The sequence below is a fragment of the Papilio machaon genome, chromosome 16, assembly GCF_912999745.1.
Source record: "Papilio machaon chromosome 16, ilPapMach1.1, whole genome shotgun sequence".
Taxonomy (NCBI): Eukaryota; Metazoa; Arthropoda; class Insecta; order Lepidoptera; family Papilionidae; genus Papilio; species Papilio machaon.
The window spans coordinates 2,169,694-2,186,917 of NC_060001.1; the positions used below are offsets into that span (position 1 = coordinate 2,169,694).

A 17,224-nucleotide genomic window follows, 5' to 3' on the forward strand; every position below is an offset into this window, starting at 1 on the left:
CATTGGCAACTTTTTTTTTAATTACTAAAATATTAGATGTAACACTCAAGTCCACAAATTTATAATATTATAAATTGTGAACAAACACTTATATTCACACATGTTATGGGAGCGATTTTAGGACTAGGTTACAGCATTAGGGGACCTAGCAATAGAAGTAATAGCCATCTATTTCTGTAGTATATTGAATAGTAAATTTACTAGATAAATTAGAGGTACTAAATCTTTCTCACCATTTTACTTATCCTCATATTCTATTTTACAAAAAGTCTGGCAGTGCATCCACATTTTTGCTGAAAACAATGATATTGCTTGTTCACTTAACATGTCAGTAATGTTTACAAAAGCTCTTTTTAAATATATTCCATAGCCCAAATATGAAATATACAATAAACATAATAAACTGACTATGCCACATGTAACTATGAACACACATTATTTTGCATCCAATATTTTCTCTCACATTTGTAATTACGAAAAATAAAAACTTCACCATTGATTCTTTTCCAAGCGTAGGCCATCATTCCAGGTGCCTGCACCAACTATATCAACATCCATGCATAATGAAATATTTAATCAAATCTTTGCAAGCACCCAATAACAATTCAAAGTAACAATACATCTAAATTGCATACACCACATTCATTTACAATTTTACGAACCATAAAAAACCAAGGCATGTGGAACATTAAAAATTCTTCAGAAATCCACTTTGAGGCAATAACAGCACCAGATAAACTCAGAAAAGATCCATCTCTTCATTACACATTACTTCTAAGAAGTCGTCGTCATCTTCATATGTGTGAAGTTGTCTGGGGTCTCTGTCCGTCCTGTCTGGCAGGTTCGCCTGCGGTTGCGAGGGTGATTGCGGTGCGTCCGTGTCGCTCGAGCATTCGCGCGCGTCTGTCGCCGGTGATGGCGGAGGGTTGGAGCCGTGCTCTGTCTGCACGGTCGCCTCACCCCGGGATAAAAGTGAGGGTAGTTCAGAATCTGTAAGAAAAACAACAAATTGGTCAGCCATTCAAAATGGGCACTCGTACCTTTAAATTTCAAGTTACAATTTGGTTATTTCCCTCTAACAATATTAACTTAGATGTACCAAAATAAGTCGTACCTGTTAAGCTCTGTTTTAATTCTTCCATAATTTTCTGACGATTCTTAGCAAGCGCCTTTTTGACCTTGCGCGCTGATGTCTTCCGGTCCTCAACAAATATCTGACTGATCATAGCCTGTGATATATCTTCATCATGCTTTAGGAGGAAGAAGTATATACCACCAGATGTTCTGCGACGAGTACCATTCTGTAGAATAAAAATGATTTGGTTAAGCTTGATGCTAACAGTTTACGATACATACTGTCAGGCATAAGCCTTCTCTATCTTTAACTACAAAGGTCAGACAATATTAAGAGCATCAGTGACTGTAATAAGTTGAATATCAGAGGATCTTTAACTTTTTTATAATTACAAAACATCACAGAACTATGCATCACACAATAGTATGTTTTATTTAAATAAAAATGTATAAGAAATTAAATAATTTTCATTACAAAGTTCAAAAATAAAGCTTGAATGTATCTATATATAATATTTAATGTATATTTTAATACAAAGATTTAGATAAATATGTAAAATAGAAATATCAATAATTGTATACTAACCATGACAAGCATGCCACCATCAGCTTCCACTCTTTGTGTTTCTTTGTATAATTCTATTGCTTTACTGGCACCAACCACTTGAAGAATTCTTACTGCAAATAAATACTCAATTTAAACACTAAATTAAACTCAAAAGGTAAGTTAGTAGTACTTAATGTGTGAAACCTTTTATATGTAGATAGGAAGTAATTGCTTTCCTATTGAAATTAAAATGGAATTTAAAAAAAAACTTTGAGATTACTTGATGATTATGATGACCATTATGATAGTGAGGAAAAGTATGTGAACTGATTGACACTTGTCAAAATTGATTCAGTCATGTAAGCACCAGGCTGTCATAATAGAATTAACATACAACTACATACATAAAAACTTATCTATATATATAAAAGAAAGTCGTGTTAGTTACACTATTTATAACTCAAGATCGGTTGAACTGATTTAGCTGAAAATTGATGGGGAGGTAGCTTAGAACTAGGAGACGGACATAGGAACTTTTTTATCTTGTGTGCATTTTTTTTATTCCGCACGGGTGGAGTCTCTGGTAAAAGCTAGTAATTTCTAATTTTCATTGAATTCTACTATATATATGCATGAAATACATAACCCTCCTGAGTAAGGCAAGTGAAAATAGAAGACCCACAAAAATTAATCTTTGTGATTGATTGAGAACTTATAGTATACAGACAAACTGGTAAATACTTCATATCAAAGGACAAGAGTAGATGGTAGCTTATACAAGCTTGTTTAAAAATAATGACATACCAACTAGTTCCTTCTTTGATTCAGCTAATTTTTCTGCAATTTCCTCTGCAATATTCTCTATTGGATCTTCTGTAGTGACTGTTAAATTAGGTAAATACCTTGGCTTTTGTTTGTCTTCCCGAGGCTGATTACAATTTACTTTTTTGCCAAGTCTTAATTTTACATTTTTCCTATCAATGTGCCTCCTTTTATTACTTGTATTGTCTCTATTGTGTATTTGATCATTTGAAAAAACTTTTTTCGATACATAATTATCATCTAGCCTATACTTAATTGTATAATCATAAGATTCAACACCATAATCACTTTTTTTTGTCACATCTATACTTCCCATATCCTCTGTTAAGAGATCCTCCTGTAAAACAAAAAAAAATATTTTATCTGAATGGTTGACTGAGGCTAGGTGGCTAATAAGGTAAGATCTACCCACTTGGTTGATCACCCCCATATGGGTTAATGACCCATTAATGAACGACACATATGATTTAATGACATTTTTCACTGTTTTACCTGCACTGTTTTGCACCAAACATTATATTTATCTAGTTTTGTTTGCTGTTGCTGCTGCTTATGTGATCTTCGTAAGCGTAACTTGGTCCGCTTGGCTCTGCGGCGTGGCTCCTCGTCAGATTCTGAGCCTGATGACTCCTCATGAGAAGGTTCATCGCTCAACTCATCCTGTATCTGCATATTTACTAAGGACGGCGGGTTAAAAGTCTCTGGTCGTGCAAGGGGAATATATGTGCCTTCTTCAACGTCAGATTCCTCTAACTAAAACAAAAAAATATAATCTAGTATCGTGATACGTAAATCCAAACGTCAAACCTTTTATTTTTCATTCACAGGCTCAACTACACAGTTTTAAGAGTTTTAAGGCAATCAACAGCTAGCGAAGCATTTACATTCCTTCGGTATGTATATATTTTTTACGAATAACATGTCTCATTAAACAAAACACCGTAATATCTTGAGGCGAAACTATAAAAACTATTGTTCTCTAACCTCGCCTTCTTCCAGTTCATGGGACACTTCTATATCCAAATCTCCTTCTGTCGTCGACATTATAGTTCTTTAATGTGATTGGAATCGAAAAATACCACACCATTAAAGTATTTTACAAATTACAACTATTCCGCCTTAGAGTACCATATATTACGGATAACTTTCAGGCACCTGTCATTTTTACCCCTCCCCTCCTGTCCTGTACCGTGTACCGTAGACATTTTTTTGTTGTAATTTTGTTTACATACAACAAAGGTAATAAAATCCTACAGCCATGAAATTTAAAAAAATCTTGATGCCAAAGAGTATATAAAAGATACTTGATGCCGCCGTAGGAATGTATAACTAGAGTTTGTTACAATCAACAGACTGCGAATTCTCTCATAAAAAGTTTAATTTCTCATGATATAACTTATGTAACTGTATTTTGAATAGGAGATCGGTATCAGAACAGAACATTATGTTTCATAACTTATTTCTGTCTTAATGAAAGCTTGTCAATACTTATATACAACTTTGTCAATATCAGTGAAAGATACATTTAAAAATTCATGTTTAACCAGTGCTTCTTCATAATGTAGCGTTATTTAAAACAAAAATCCAGTTTAAAATGTATTCGATGTTTTTTAATTTAAACAGGTGATGTGTCATTCCATGGCGCATCATTTAAAAAAGTTTTTACTTTTCATGTTAATTGCTTTACACATTAAAGCTTCTCGTCGTTTGTAAGTTTACAATTTACAAGTTTTCGACGAAAACTTTTATTAGGAAATGCTTAAGATATTCATAAAATCATATTTTACAGCAACCAGCCTATATGGACTTGGGATTGTATAAATGGAAAATGTTTACCCATTAAGGCAACTATTTCTGGAAGACTTCAGTCTCTTATTACATGTAATATGCTATGTACTACAATTCAACTTTGGCCACAACCTACTGGGTCGGTCAGTTTGTCTACTACAGCCGTCCCCGTGCGGGCTGATCTATTCCAGCTACAAGTGCTAGACTTTACATCGCAGCCAGTTCTCGAACATTTACAAAACGCTTTTGACATTTTTCGCCAAGAATTAAGTTTCACCGAAGAACAGTTGCGTGGATTCGATGAATGGTATAAGGTTGTTGTGCGAGTGAGAATCAACGGAAGTGGCGATCCTCGCATGCGACTCGACACTGACGAAAGCTATGCGCTGTCCGTGCAACCAGAGGTCGGCAGCGTCGGCACCATGGCAGTGTACATCATTGCTAATTCCTTTTGTGGTGCAAGGCATGCGCTCGAAACTCTCACGCAACTAATATGGCTCGATCCTTATGCTGGCTCTCTATTAATGTTGGAAGCGGCTACCATTCAAGACGCGCCTCGCTTTCGATATCGCGGTTTAATGATCGACACTGTACACAATTATTTTCCCGTTGAAGAACTTTTACGTACTATTGACGCTATGGCTACTTGTAAACTTAACACATTTCATTGGCACGCGACTGGTGCTCAAGCATTTTCGATAATGTTTAATAGTGTACCGCAGCTGGCCAAGTTTAATGCTTATGGCAATACCACCATATATACTCCCGATGATGTACGTACTATAGCGCGATATGCACGATTCCGAGGGATAAGGGTAATATTGGAGATCAACGTCCCCGCACAAATTGGTCAAGCGTGGGATTGGGGTCCGGACCTCGGTCTTGGAGAATTAGCGTATTGTTCTAACTTGGAGCCGTGGTATCTGTACTGTGATGAGCCTCCATGCGGTCAGCTCAATCCTCGTAACGATCATATATACAATATACTTGAGCGACTGTTTCTAGAAGTCACCCAACTGACGGGAGTGGACGATCTTTATCACATTGGTGGAGACGGGATGTCGGACCGATGTTGGACAAAATACTTTAACGACACGGAACCTATGGATCTCTGGGTAAATTTCACTCGTAAAACATTGCAAAGTTTACAAAAAGTTAAGGGAAATTTGCCAAAACTAACTTTAATTTGGTCTTCACAATTATGCGAAAAAATAAAAACAGATTTAAGAGAATACCTGAACTATATAGGGTTACAGGCTCGTAACGTGGCTTGGAACGAAAATTTTGTGCGCGGTCTGAGAACCGTTCTATCAAACGAAGACGTTTGGGATTTGAACAGTGGAATGGGGTCGTGGCACGAGGACTCGGAGGGAGCGCCGTACAACTCGTGGCAGAAGATATACGAGTACCGGCCGTGGGCGAGCAGCAGCCTGGGTCTCCTGGAAGGTGGCGAGGCGACGGTGTGGTCGGCGACGCTGGGTTCAGGAGGGCTGGAGCAGCGCGTGTGGCCCCGCGCCGCCGCGTTGGCAGAGCGCCTGTGGTCTGACCGGCCTGAGGGCGCCACGCGGCCGGTGCAGGCGCGGCTCGATGTCTACCGCTCAAGGCTCAACACACGGTACAATGTTAAGGCCGAGCCTATTTGGTCTATGTGGTGCAGCCATAACACATATACATGCCTTTAAATAAACCACAGTATGTATTTTAAGATGAAGATATTAATTGATTTATGACTGAAACTTTGTTTTCAATTAATTTTATTTTTACTATATGCTAACACATTTGATTGAAGCGAAATAAGAGTGATCTACTCATACTTTTCACGGTATTTACTATATTTACACCCGCATTTTTACGAGACATATCAGACAGTTATAACCCAGGAGTTATGGATTTGTCTTTCGCTGCGATAAGCTTGACATCTCTTTAATTTTATTTATTACATTGTTTGTGTTATATTGAAGTAACAATTCGAAATAAAAGTCTGTGTAGATAGATTTATTATTTATTAAATTATTGGTGCTGTTTGCCACCATGCTCGTTTAGTACATAACTGTGTGTATCCTAATTATGTAATAAAAATAATAAAACTAAACGGCATTTTGCCTTCGACTACAAGTTAGTACCTACTGCATTTGCTGTTTTTGATGTTTCTGAATATATATTGATCTTCCAGTATTTTATTTTATTTTAAATTCAAAATAAATTACTCCATCAGTACGACCTTTCCGCTGCCGAAACATATTAATTCATAACGAATGTTTAAGTTCACTAGGTTAAGAAATATGTTTTATGTAAATTGGATCAGGTATAATTATTATGATCTCATACACTGAGCTCTGTATGAAATATTTATTAACTAGCATGGTAATACTCTATCCGTGAAGTCAAAAAAAAGACAAAGCGAAATTGGTAAACAACATAATGTACTTCTTTTACTGGACAATGTGCTAATAATTCATCCTTGGGCTAAACTGTTAGAGAGAGGAGATAAAAGGTTTAAAGTAAAATTTTTGATTACTAATGTGACTTCCTTGTTACAACAAATGTATCAAAGCGTTATTGAAACCACACTTAAAGTAGTGTTGTTACTTACATGGTTGCAGATGCGTGGAATTCGATTGGAAGGAAGACTTAAAACGACGTTTCGAATAGAGTTTAACTTAATCGGAAGAGTCAAAATTCAATATATAAATGAACTAATGTTAAAGATGCAAATTTCTTAATAGATATTGATTTTCGTTGATATGGATGTGTTGTTTATACTACATATATGTTATTGAAACCCTCTTCTCTATCTACATTCTTTTTTTAAAGTAAATGACAGGGTTGCAAATGTGTTTTATACTTCCGTATGTTTCAGTAGTGAAAACTCACGTCTCCGGCGCTTCGTAGCATATTTGAAAATAGATGGAAATATTAAAGCAAGTACAGTCGTGCAGTACGTTAATGTACAGTCGTGTTAATTCAGGTCTATTCAGGTAAAAATGATAAGAGATTACGTTACCTTATGAAAGAGCGATATAGTACAGATGTTCAAGGCGAGTCCCAAATGTGGAAAGGGCCTGTAAGTTCTTTCCACATTTGGGACTCGCCAAGTATTTTGGGAATTATACCTAATTTTAAGTATGCTAGCTAGTTTTAAGCTGTGATTTGTCGTTAATTTCCTCAAATGTATTTCCAATGTAACCTTTACATTCTCACAGACGATATTTGTAGCGAAACAGATTAAAAAATGATATATATTTAATTATGTTCAACCCTACTGGGTAATGTTCAACCCTAAATGAGAGGAAAAGGATATGACGCACTATTTTGTTTATGGTTTCATTCTTTCAACAGTGTGTAACTAGCTTTACAATAAACCGTATTATTGTAATTTTATAGCATAATCTTGTAATAAATTACAGAAATATGTGAAAATTGTAATTATTGCTTAGAATTACATTTACTCATGGAACACTAATTGAACAATACCAAAAAAAAGTAACAGATGTGACTTGGATGTGACAGTAATGTTTCGAACACATTATCTTAAAAACATATTGTCTATGCGAAATCAATGTGGCGCCTGGAGCAGAAGCGTCAAGTTATGGTGTTTTGCATTAGACATTCGTAAATAGTTTTTGTACTTATAACTAAATGTCAGTGAATTTTTTGACTTAAATTGAATATGAGTAGATATTACGATTTTGGTAATGCGATATCATGGTGAGTAAATTTTATATAGCTCTTCGACATCCATATTGTTTGAACTTGTGTACGTTTGTACCAGACAATATGAAACTGATTGTTTTTAACTCACTGTACATACATGAAACTTAACATTGCACAATAATAATATTACTAATATTACAATATTTTATATTAACTGGTGCTTATGAAGGATTGACCACCCTGTCTGGTCTGAACGTGGCCGTTGCACCTGAGCATGGTCTTTCAAAAATATTCGTATTTTACTATTTTATCAAACAGCTTACATTATAAGATCAAGGTTATACTTTACTAAGTTATTCTTATTTATATTGGATATTTAAAGTGGTATATCTTCCCTATTTGGTTATAAAGCTATAAATTTCCTTTTATAGCTTATACAAAAAAATAGACATAGATGTCAAGTTTAATAGGGTCTCCTGATATTATTTTTCGAAGTAAGCTTTTCACAGCTTGGCTTAGGTAAACAAATAAATAGCTTGCTGTTGGTTAAACATATTTCAAAAATGGTTTCAATAGTGGTTCAAGTGGAGCAAACAAAATATCTTATGATATTAGTATAGATGTTACATCTCAACTTCCATTATTACTTAGGAATAATTAATTTAATGATAGAAAATATGTAATATGTAAAATTTTAATTATTTCGAACTATAATCAAATGAATTTACAATTATATTTTACTCTTTTAATTTGTTGGTGACAATTAATTTTTAACTTAAAACTGCCATAAATAAATATATATCTGTCAAGACATTCAGATAAGACACAGTATTAACAAGTTTTAGTGTAAATAATAATCTAAAATTAATACTCTTGCTGTTTTGTTAGTAACTAACAAGATATTATATGTACTTGTAACATTTACATACTACAAAGTTTAAATGATTATAATCTCCCTATAAGCACAATATTAATTTATTTATTAAAATATCAAACATATTAATAAAAAGATTAATGTATTCTTTATAAAGTAGGCTATAAGTAGAGTAAATTAATTTAATTTGTATTATAGTAGATATTATTGAAATAGGTATTTTGAAATTAGAACATTTTTTTTTTAAATTTAAAATTCTGTGTTATAGTTGTGGTGGTCCTAAACCCCTTTAATATATAAATCTTTTACATGAAAATAAGGGAAGGTTGAAAAGTTCTGATTTTAGGGTGAAGATAAACTAGTTCAAACTGATTACATCTCTCATTAAGTAAGCTTACAATACATAATATTATATTGATGTTAAAAAAAAACTATTTGTAGCTTAGATGTTTTAAATTAACAGAAAACTAGGCCATTAAGTGGTTTCCCCCTTTAACTACACTGTTGTTACATTATTTTATACCCATTAAATAATTTTAATTACTCCATGTGCCTTCTTATATTGTCAAAACTTAACTAATTTAAAATTTAACTTAACTTTGCCTTTGCCATCTTTTTAAACATCTGTTACAAGTTTTTTAAATTGTTTAGTCATTGTTAGTGGTATTTGAATGCTTAGAGAAGGCGTTATCTACAAGAGCACAAAATTTGTAGTGGTAGATTATAGTCCAGGTTCATTGTTTATACATTTCTTAAAAACTCTTATCCCATCATGCTTAAAATTACTCAAAAGTAACACTGACCCTTTTATATTATTAATTACAATTAATTCTTGGACTGTAATGTTCCTACTTACACAAACTGTCCCTTACTGTTAAAAGTAGTGGATTAACAAGTTTTGAAATTGGTTCAGAAATCATCATTACATGTAGCTTAGGTTCAGAACCTTTCAGCCGACCCCTGAAGAGCCCTTTTTAATTGCATTTGAAATCACTTATTGCTATAAATTTTTCTGGAAAATTTCCTTGACAGGATAGACAACTTATTTCTCTTACTGTTAAGTTCCTGTCACATCCGGCGCTTTCGGTTGCCAGCCATCCCGTAATCGTTAATACATTTTTTCTCCCTAGCAATGCTGCTTCACAGTTGCAGTGGAATAATTTGCTTTTAATACAAAATGGACCGCCAACTTCTAAATTGATTATGGGTTTAAGAAAGAATAGTGGTTTGTAGATATTAAAAGCTGTAAGATATGTTTTAACCATTGAAGACTAAGTAGAATTATTATTTGGTTACATTAATAGTCTCGTACCTCCATTCCCCATACTTGCATTTCACAGTTGTAGTAAGAGAAATAAGTTTGCTCCCGATGCCCATCTTTGTTTTGCTGATTGTTGAAGAAATTTTCCAGAAAAAACCTCTTGAATTTGTTTTTTTATGATAGCCGATATCTGTCCGTTTTCGGACTCCTTAATTTCAGTTGAGATGAAAGTGTTGGTCGTCAACAATGGTTAAAACACGATCTTCAGCGCGAGTAGTTAACGCGGCCCCGAGCGCGCCCGCCGAGAACGGCAATGGCTCGGAACTTAGAACGCGCCTCAAAACCAATGAAAAAGGACAACGCGCGCAAAAGAACTTACCATTTAGGCAAGTTTACTATTGCTTTTGCTCGCTCACCACTCTCTACTGTTTATATAGTATTGATAGGGTGGCATATTGATGGCATATTGATACATGCTGTAGTGATTTTTAATGCATGTAGGAATAAAGTAGACGTAAAAAAGAATAATATTTACATCTATGAATTTTTGTGTGCAAAAAGGTTGAAATGTTACTGTACCTATTTTGTAATGAAATATGATGCTGTGCTAAAATAAATGCTATGAAATGAAAAGTATCGAAATTTTCATTCGATAAATCGACGAGATTTGTTGATTTGAGATGTATTGCTATTCAGTTATATAGTCGACTTTGCATGGGCTTTGGGTTGGAGGTAGACAATACAATTTACTAAAATTACACAGCAAACATCTAACAATGAAATGTGCATGTATTGAGTATGTATCGGGTTTGTGTATGTATATGTATATGTTGAATGCTAAGCGTGTTGCAGGAATAACCAGGCGCTGTCGTCTAGCGGCGTGGGTCCCGGCGGCGGGCAGGGCAAGGACCCGCTGGCGCCCGCGCTGCCAGGCTCTCGCAGCATGTACCAACACCCCGCTGTCACCGGGTACAACCCGCAAGACACCCGCGCACAGGCCCTCTCCGTCACGGTATGCTCCAGTGGAAACATGGCCTGTGTTTGGCTTGCCATTCTTTTTAGCAGCTCAAGTTTATCTGCACACTGCGCAGTGCACATCACTTAACGCCTTACCAACTTAAAGTGTGTTCAGCGCTAAAGTTGAAAAGTATTATATCACACAGTGCAAACTCGACAACTCAAACCTTCTTATATCGGTGACGTAAATTCTCGGTGTGACGAAATAAATTGCTATTCCCTTTTGTACACTGAAGCCTAAAACATCTTAATGTATTGCACAATGTCTATTTGACACAAAAATTCTTATGTTAAATGCTTGTAGTTTGTCAATGCATCATAATAGTGTATATGAGCAGGCGCGCACTGCGCAGGCGCGGCAGAGCCCCATGTACGCGGGCGGCATGTACCACGGGTACGGCGGCGCGGCGGGCGCAGCGCTGGCGCCCATGGCCGCGCCCTCGCCCACCACCCCGCTGCCGCCCTTCCCTGTCTACCCGGACGTCAAGTTTAAAAGGTTCAAAACATAGTGAACATTTTCTTTTGAGGCCTTTTATAAATAGATGAACAGTTTGATATGGCACAGTTAAAACATTAATGTAATCATTAGCCATTTGTAATTATTTAAAATTTGCTTTTTATTGTATGGTCTTATTTGTTACTAATTCATCATCAAAGGATACTTAAACAATCTGAAAAAAATTACATATTTAAAAGAAATCCATCTTTAAATCAGTTTTTGTTGTCAAATTAATTTCGTACAAAGGTTAATTATTTAGTATCATTATGTATGTAATTTCCAGATTACCATTCTACGATGTGATGGCTGAACTAATGAAGCCGTCTACTATGATGCCGATGCAGACCGGGCGTCTGCAAGAAGGCACCTACGTATTCCACCTCACACCGCAGCAAGCCACAGAGATTGCCTCCGGAAAGGATATAGTTGGCACTAGTAACAAACTTGATTATGTTATACAGGTAATTTAGCAATTTATATATACATATCTTTCAATGCACTGAGTGTCTAATTGTCATTTAAGATGGAGTAAATTTTTGTCCTAATTTTTTGTTTTTATATTGTTTCTAGGCCCAATTGAGGTTCTGCCTGTTAGAGACGTCTTGTGAACAAGAAGATTATTTCCCACCGAGTGTTTCAGTTAAAGTAAACAACAAATTATGTCCATTGCCTGTGAGTATAACTTTGTTTTACTTTTGTTAATCATTTAATTAGTAGCGTATTTACACAGAAAACTGTTTATTTGCCAATTTTTTTTAAATAATATAAATGAGCGTCGGTGGTTCAGGGGTTAAGCACTTGACTTGCAATCTGCAGGTCCTGGGTTTGAATCCCGCCATGTACCAATGTGTTTTTCGAGTTTCGATTTATTTAAGTACATTTATAGCAACCTGCACATATTTGAGAAGAAATTTAAAGATATATGTGAAGTCAACCCGCACTGGGCTGTGGTTGAGCATGACCTAGTCACCCCTAAGTTAGGGTAGGTTACGAGCCCCTCAGTGGGGGCATATAGTGAGCTGTTGATGAATATAAATAAAATTTAATTAATTTATTTAAAATTAAATATTATATGTTACTATATTATAATTGTATTTATCCAGAGTCCGTTACCGACTAATAAGCCGACGCCGGAACCGAAGCGACCGCCGCGACCAGTCAACATCTCCTCCCTAGTGAAGCTGTCGCCTACAGTCGCAAATACAATCCATGTGACGTGGGCGGCTGACTTCACACGCGCCTACGTACTCAGCGTGTTCCTCGTACGCAAGTTGACCTCCGCTGAGCTGCTGCAGAGGCTCAAGAATAAAGGCACCAAGAATGCGGACTACACACGCTCGCTTAGTGAGTTTTATCCTTACTTCGAAGGTCCAAGTGATGTAACAAACAGGCTAGAGTCATAAGAAACAACTAGTTATATGTATTCAAGTCGTAGAAAAATTACTAAATATGTAGTTTCAATGATTATTTAAGTGAGTTTTGTGGCTTAATGTTGCATTCAGAGTTGTTTAATTGTTACTTCAACAGTTGTGGTTCTCTTAGTGATCATAATGTTTCAGAGTGTGACAGTTACAAGTGTATTAATGTATTTTATATTGTTATTTTACTTTGTTATATTACAGTCAAAGAGAAGCTATCCGAGGACTATGATAATGAGATAGCGACGACGTCTCTGCGTGTGTCGTTGATGTGTCCACTGGGGAAGATGCGCATGTCATGTCCGTGCAGACCTGCCAACTGTCCACATCTGCAGTGCTTCGATGCCTCACTCTTCCTGCAGATGAACGAGCGCAAGCCCACCTGGCTCTGTCCAGTATGTGATAGACCAGCGCCATACGACTCATTAGTTGTTGATGGGTTAGTAACTTTCATTTAACAGGATATTATTTGGCTGAAATTCTAGATCTAGACTGTTAACACATGTGAATGTGTTTTGAAATGATTTGTTCAATTTAATTACCATAGGCTTCCATTGTCGAAAGATCTGTACAATTTTTTTTATCTGCCATCAATTACTACTTTTATTAGATGTGCATTAGTGATACCTATCTAGTTATGTCAGTGTTATAATATACCTAGTAAGTCTAAAATTTGTTGCATGTGTCCTAGGTATTTCTTGGAGGTGTTGACGTCTGCGCGTCTGTCTAGCGAGTGCAATGAGATCCAGCTGCATGCTGACGGCAGCTGGTCTGCGCACACGCCGCCTCCCCGCGCCCCTCTCCCCGCAGCACCCCTGCCGGAGCCGGTCACCCTCATACCTGATGACTTAGGTACAGCATCTCGTATACAGTGATATACAAACTTATCCCATTTAGTATGGAAAAGTGGAGCTAAAGTACAATAGTAAATTGACACCCTTTTCTTGGTGTCAGAGTATGCAAAAGTAAAACTAATTATAATGGCGTCGGATCAAATAACTTTAGGTGGTCTATTTGCTTGTTTGCCCCCTTCTACTATAAAAAAAAATAGGGCAAAGACAACCTTTTTTAGTGTCAAAAAGAATCAAAATATCCATTTTATCAATTTTTATTTAAATTATTATACAAAGTTTTAATTAGGGACAAGATAAAATAGATACACTTGTGTGCTATATTTCTAACTGAAGTGTTGGAAATACGCCTACAACTTTGGTGTGTAGGAGTTTTTAAAGTTAGAACAAAAATGTTAAATTGAATACTTTTCCAGAAATAATCCCAGTAGAGGGCACAGGAGGAGGGAAGCGGGCGGCAGTGGGGGAGGGCCGCACGCCGAAGCCCGCTGAGGCCCTCGTCGACCTCACCTCCGACTCGGAGGATGAGGTGCCTCTGAAGAGGAAGGTGCCTCAACCCAAGCACACACCACCTGCTGATATCAAGGCTGATGACTACTCATCTTCAAATGGTAAGACACGTTAATGTGGATTGTTTTATTGCTTAATTTTATCGACTCATTCATATTAATAAAATTGTAATGTTTGTGTGTAAACAAAAAAAAAGTTTTATACACTTAATATATTTGCGTTGCTGACAAACCAATTTAAAATTTCTATTTGTATGTCTATCCGCTAGGCCGCAATTGTTCCGGTTAATTTCCGGAACGGCTGGTAGCTGATGCAATTCGGCATATTTTAGGCTACTTTTTTAAAAATTCTGCGCTGACGAAGTCGAGAGCGACCGCTAGTTAACAAATAAAAAATAACTCATAAAAAAATTTAATCATGCGTTAAACTTATAAATTTTCTTTTAGCACCATTTATTTATATTGATTGTGTTATGTAACAGCGGAGGCGGTGTCATCGAGTGGGTACAGATCGCCGGGCGCATGCGCATCAGCCTGCGGCGTCATCTCCCTCGACAGCCCCTCCCCACCCTCCGCGCACTCCCCGCCAGCGCCGGCACCACCCCCCGCGCACACCCCGCACACCCCGCACACACCACACTCCGCCCCCGACACCTCGCCACCACAAGACTGTGAGTACTAGCAGATTTATCTATATATATAAAAGAAAGTCGTGTTAGTTACACTATTTATAACTCAAGATCGGTCGAACTGATTTAGCTGAAAATTGATGGGGAGGTAGCTTAGAACTAGGAGACGGACATAGGAACTTTTTTATCTTGTGTTCATTTTTTTATTCTGCGCGGACGAAGTCGCGGGTAAAAGCTAGTTTTTTATATCAAAAGGTGGCAAACAAAAAAACGGCCACATGAATTCGCCGAAATAGCGAGGCGACCTTTGCCCATAGACATCCGCAAATGCAGATGCGTTGCCTACATTTAATCAACAGAGAAAGGGACGCACAGAAAGAGGATATTTCAACTTCCTTTGCGTCCCCTCTTCCGCCAAATCCACTTACCCTTCCCATCCTTTCCTAATAGGAAAAGGTTGGGAAGGGAAAGAGGACTAAAATTAGAATAGATACACTACATGTACACATCTATACATAGATATTAATTAAATAAGAGCGTCTGTGTGTATTTGCGTTGATGTTTAGGAAATTTTATTTTTTTATTTTTGTCTGGAATGATTTTGATGGGACTCTCACGGAAAGGTACTTTGATGAATGCAGGATTGTTGTAAGCAATAGTTCAGTAATGTTAATTCTGAGCTGATAAAGTATTGGGTGACCTCTAGTAGTATATATTTTTGTCGCCATGAAGCATTTATTGACATTTAACATATTAGCTATCGCAATTAATGCCATTTAATGTTTACTTATGTACTAAAGTTGTAAGACTAAGTTTTTAGGGATGATTAAACAAATCTGAGTATGGTAGTAAGTTCTAGAAATTAATTAATATTGTATTCAAAGGTACAAGCAACAACTCAGATCGAGAAGGTAATGAGTCTGCGCCGACGCATTGGGCGCCATATGCTGATGCTGAGCGAGACAATCATGAAGTTTATCGAAGGTATGAAAAAAAAAACATATATTTGATCGTAACCTTTAATATAGTTATTTTAAAGTTAAATCTATTGTATTCAGGTACTGACTGAGGGAGAAGAGTGGCCGCCCATCTTACTCCAGCGACCATTCTTCTGAAGATGAACAAAAACCTTCCTACCCTGAAGTGCCGGTCCGGACGCAATCCAACTAGTGTCCGGTATTGACCTCAGTCAAACTAGTTTCCGGTCCTGAATCCCATTTAATTTTGTTGGATCTGGACCCAATCCAGCTAGTATCACTGGATTCAGTATCGATGTCTCAGCTCTTCTAAAGACATTTTGGCTCCTTGGCTCAGATGCCTACCTGAATATAGCTTATTTATAAATATTATAATTTATTAAGACAAATTTATAGAATACCCGCCTTACGTTGATAGTTTTCTTTATAATAATTTCTATGACTTGACGAAATTCATATATCTTATAAGACAGGGAAAAATTATTTATTCTGTTTTTTTTGTCCCGAAATTTAGATCACAGTAATATGCATAAATGCTACATATGTATATAAGAGATATTACGTCCCATAGATCGAATAGAACATCTTTTGAGATCTTGTTAAAAGAAAGAAAAAATTGTTCCAGTGTCCCTTTTATAACTTTATATCTAATTGTCGCGAAATAAAATTTGCTATTAAATTTTAAGTTACAATAAATTCAACTTTTATGTATTTTGTGATTATAATTTAAATGCTTTCTAATTCTACCTCAGGATCATATGAAGGTGTTATTTCTAAGCTCTTTGGGTGTCAGCATTTAAATAAATTAAAAATGTACAAATTAATATCAACATTGTTGCAGTGAAATACACTCTTGGACAACTCTAGTTTCCTAATGTATATGTTATCTAACGTTGGTTTTCACTGATGAAACACTATAAAATATAATTAGAGTAAAACAACATGTTTTTTATATTTGTTTCTTTAGACAATAACATCTCGACATTGAATATAATTAGAATATTGGATTATAATAAGTTTTTTCATTCAGTTGTTCTTTCTGTTCAATCTTTTTTATCTTTTTCTCTTATTCTTTCTACTTGAACTTTTGAAATGAATGAATATGACGTCATAAAAGGTAGACTTCGAAATTATCCGCCAATCAAAAGTGCAATTTTGTGATCTTTTCGAATTATAAGGATAACAGAGAAACGAGAGTTGTTGAAAGGGTTTCATCTTCTTTATATCTTAACAAATATGAATATAAAGGTTATTCCTGATATTGAATACTTGTGCAAATATTTGGCGGATTAAGGGACTAAAGG

At 36.0% G+C, this 17,224-nt stretch overlaps 3 protein-coding genes across 3 annotated transcripts; 2 read left to right on the forward strand and 1 right to left on the reverse strand.

Annotated features, from left to right (window-relative positions):
- Positions 1-517: 517 nt before the first annotated feature.
- LOC106715783 (phosphorylated adapter RNA export protein) lies at positions 518-3,621 on the reverse strand. Its single transcript, XM_014509137.2, has 6 exons — positions 3,428-3,621; positions 2,936-3,196; positions 2,426-2,780; positions 1,661-1,752; positions 1,115-1,301; positions 518-990 (listed from the first exon to the last, which is right to left on the reverse strand). Exons 1-6 carry the CDS (start codon positions 3,485-3,487, stop codon positions 740-742), a joined length of 1,206 nt encoding a protein of 401 aa, XP_014364623.2. The 5' UTR covers positions 3,488-3,621; the 3' UTR covers positions 518-739.
- Positions 3,622-4,090: 469 nt separating this feature from the next.
- Positions 4,091-6,106, forward strand: LOC106715754 (probable beta-hexosaminidase fdl). The gene is made up of 2 exons (XM_014509104.2): positions 4,091-4,152; positions 4,233-6,106. The coding sequence occupies exons 1-2, from the start codon at positions 4,115-4,117 to the stop codon at positions 5,911-5,913; spliced, it is 1,719 nt and encodes a 572-aa protein (XP_014364590.2). The 5' UTR covers positions 4,091-4,114; the 3' UTR covers positions 5,914-6,106.
- A 1,655-nt stretch (positions 6,107-7,761) lies between these two features.
- On the forward strand, positions 7,762-16,519 carry LOC106715755 (E3 SUMO-protein ligase PIAS2). The gene is made up of 13 exons (XM_045681458.1): positions 7,762-7,939; positions 10,240-10,406; positions 10,873-11,032; positions 11,391-11,533; positions 11,820-11,997; positions 12,107-12,208; positions 12,640-12,880; positions 13,159-13,393; positions 13,646-13,806; positions 14,222-14,416; positions 14,797-14,985; positions 15,828-15,927; positions 16,002-16,519. Exons 2-13 carry the CDS (start codon positions 10,267-10,269, stop codon positions 16,006-16,008), a joined length of 1,851 nt encoding a protein of 616 aa, XP_045537414.1. The 5' UTR covers positions 7,762-7,939; positions 10,240-10,266; the 3' UTR covers positions 16,009-16,519.
- The last annotated feature ends 705 nt before the right edge of the window (positions 16,520-17,224 follow it).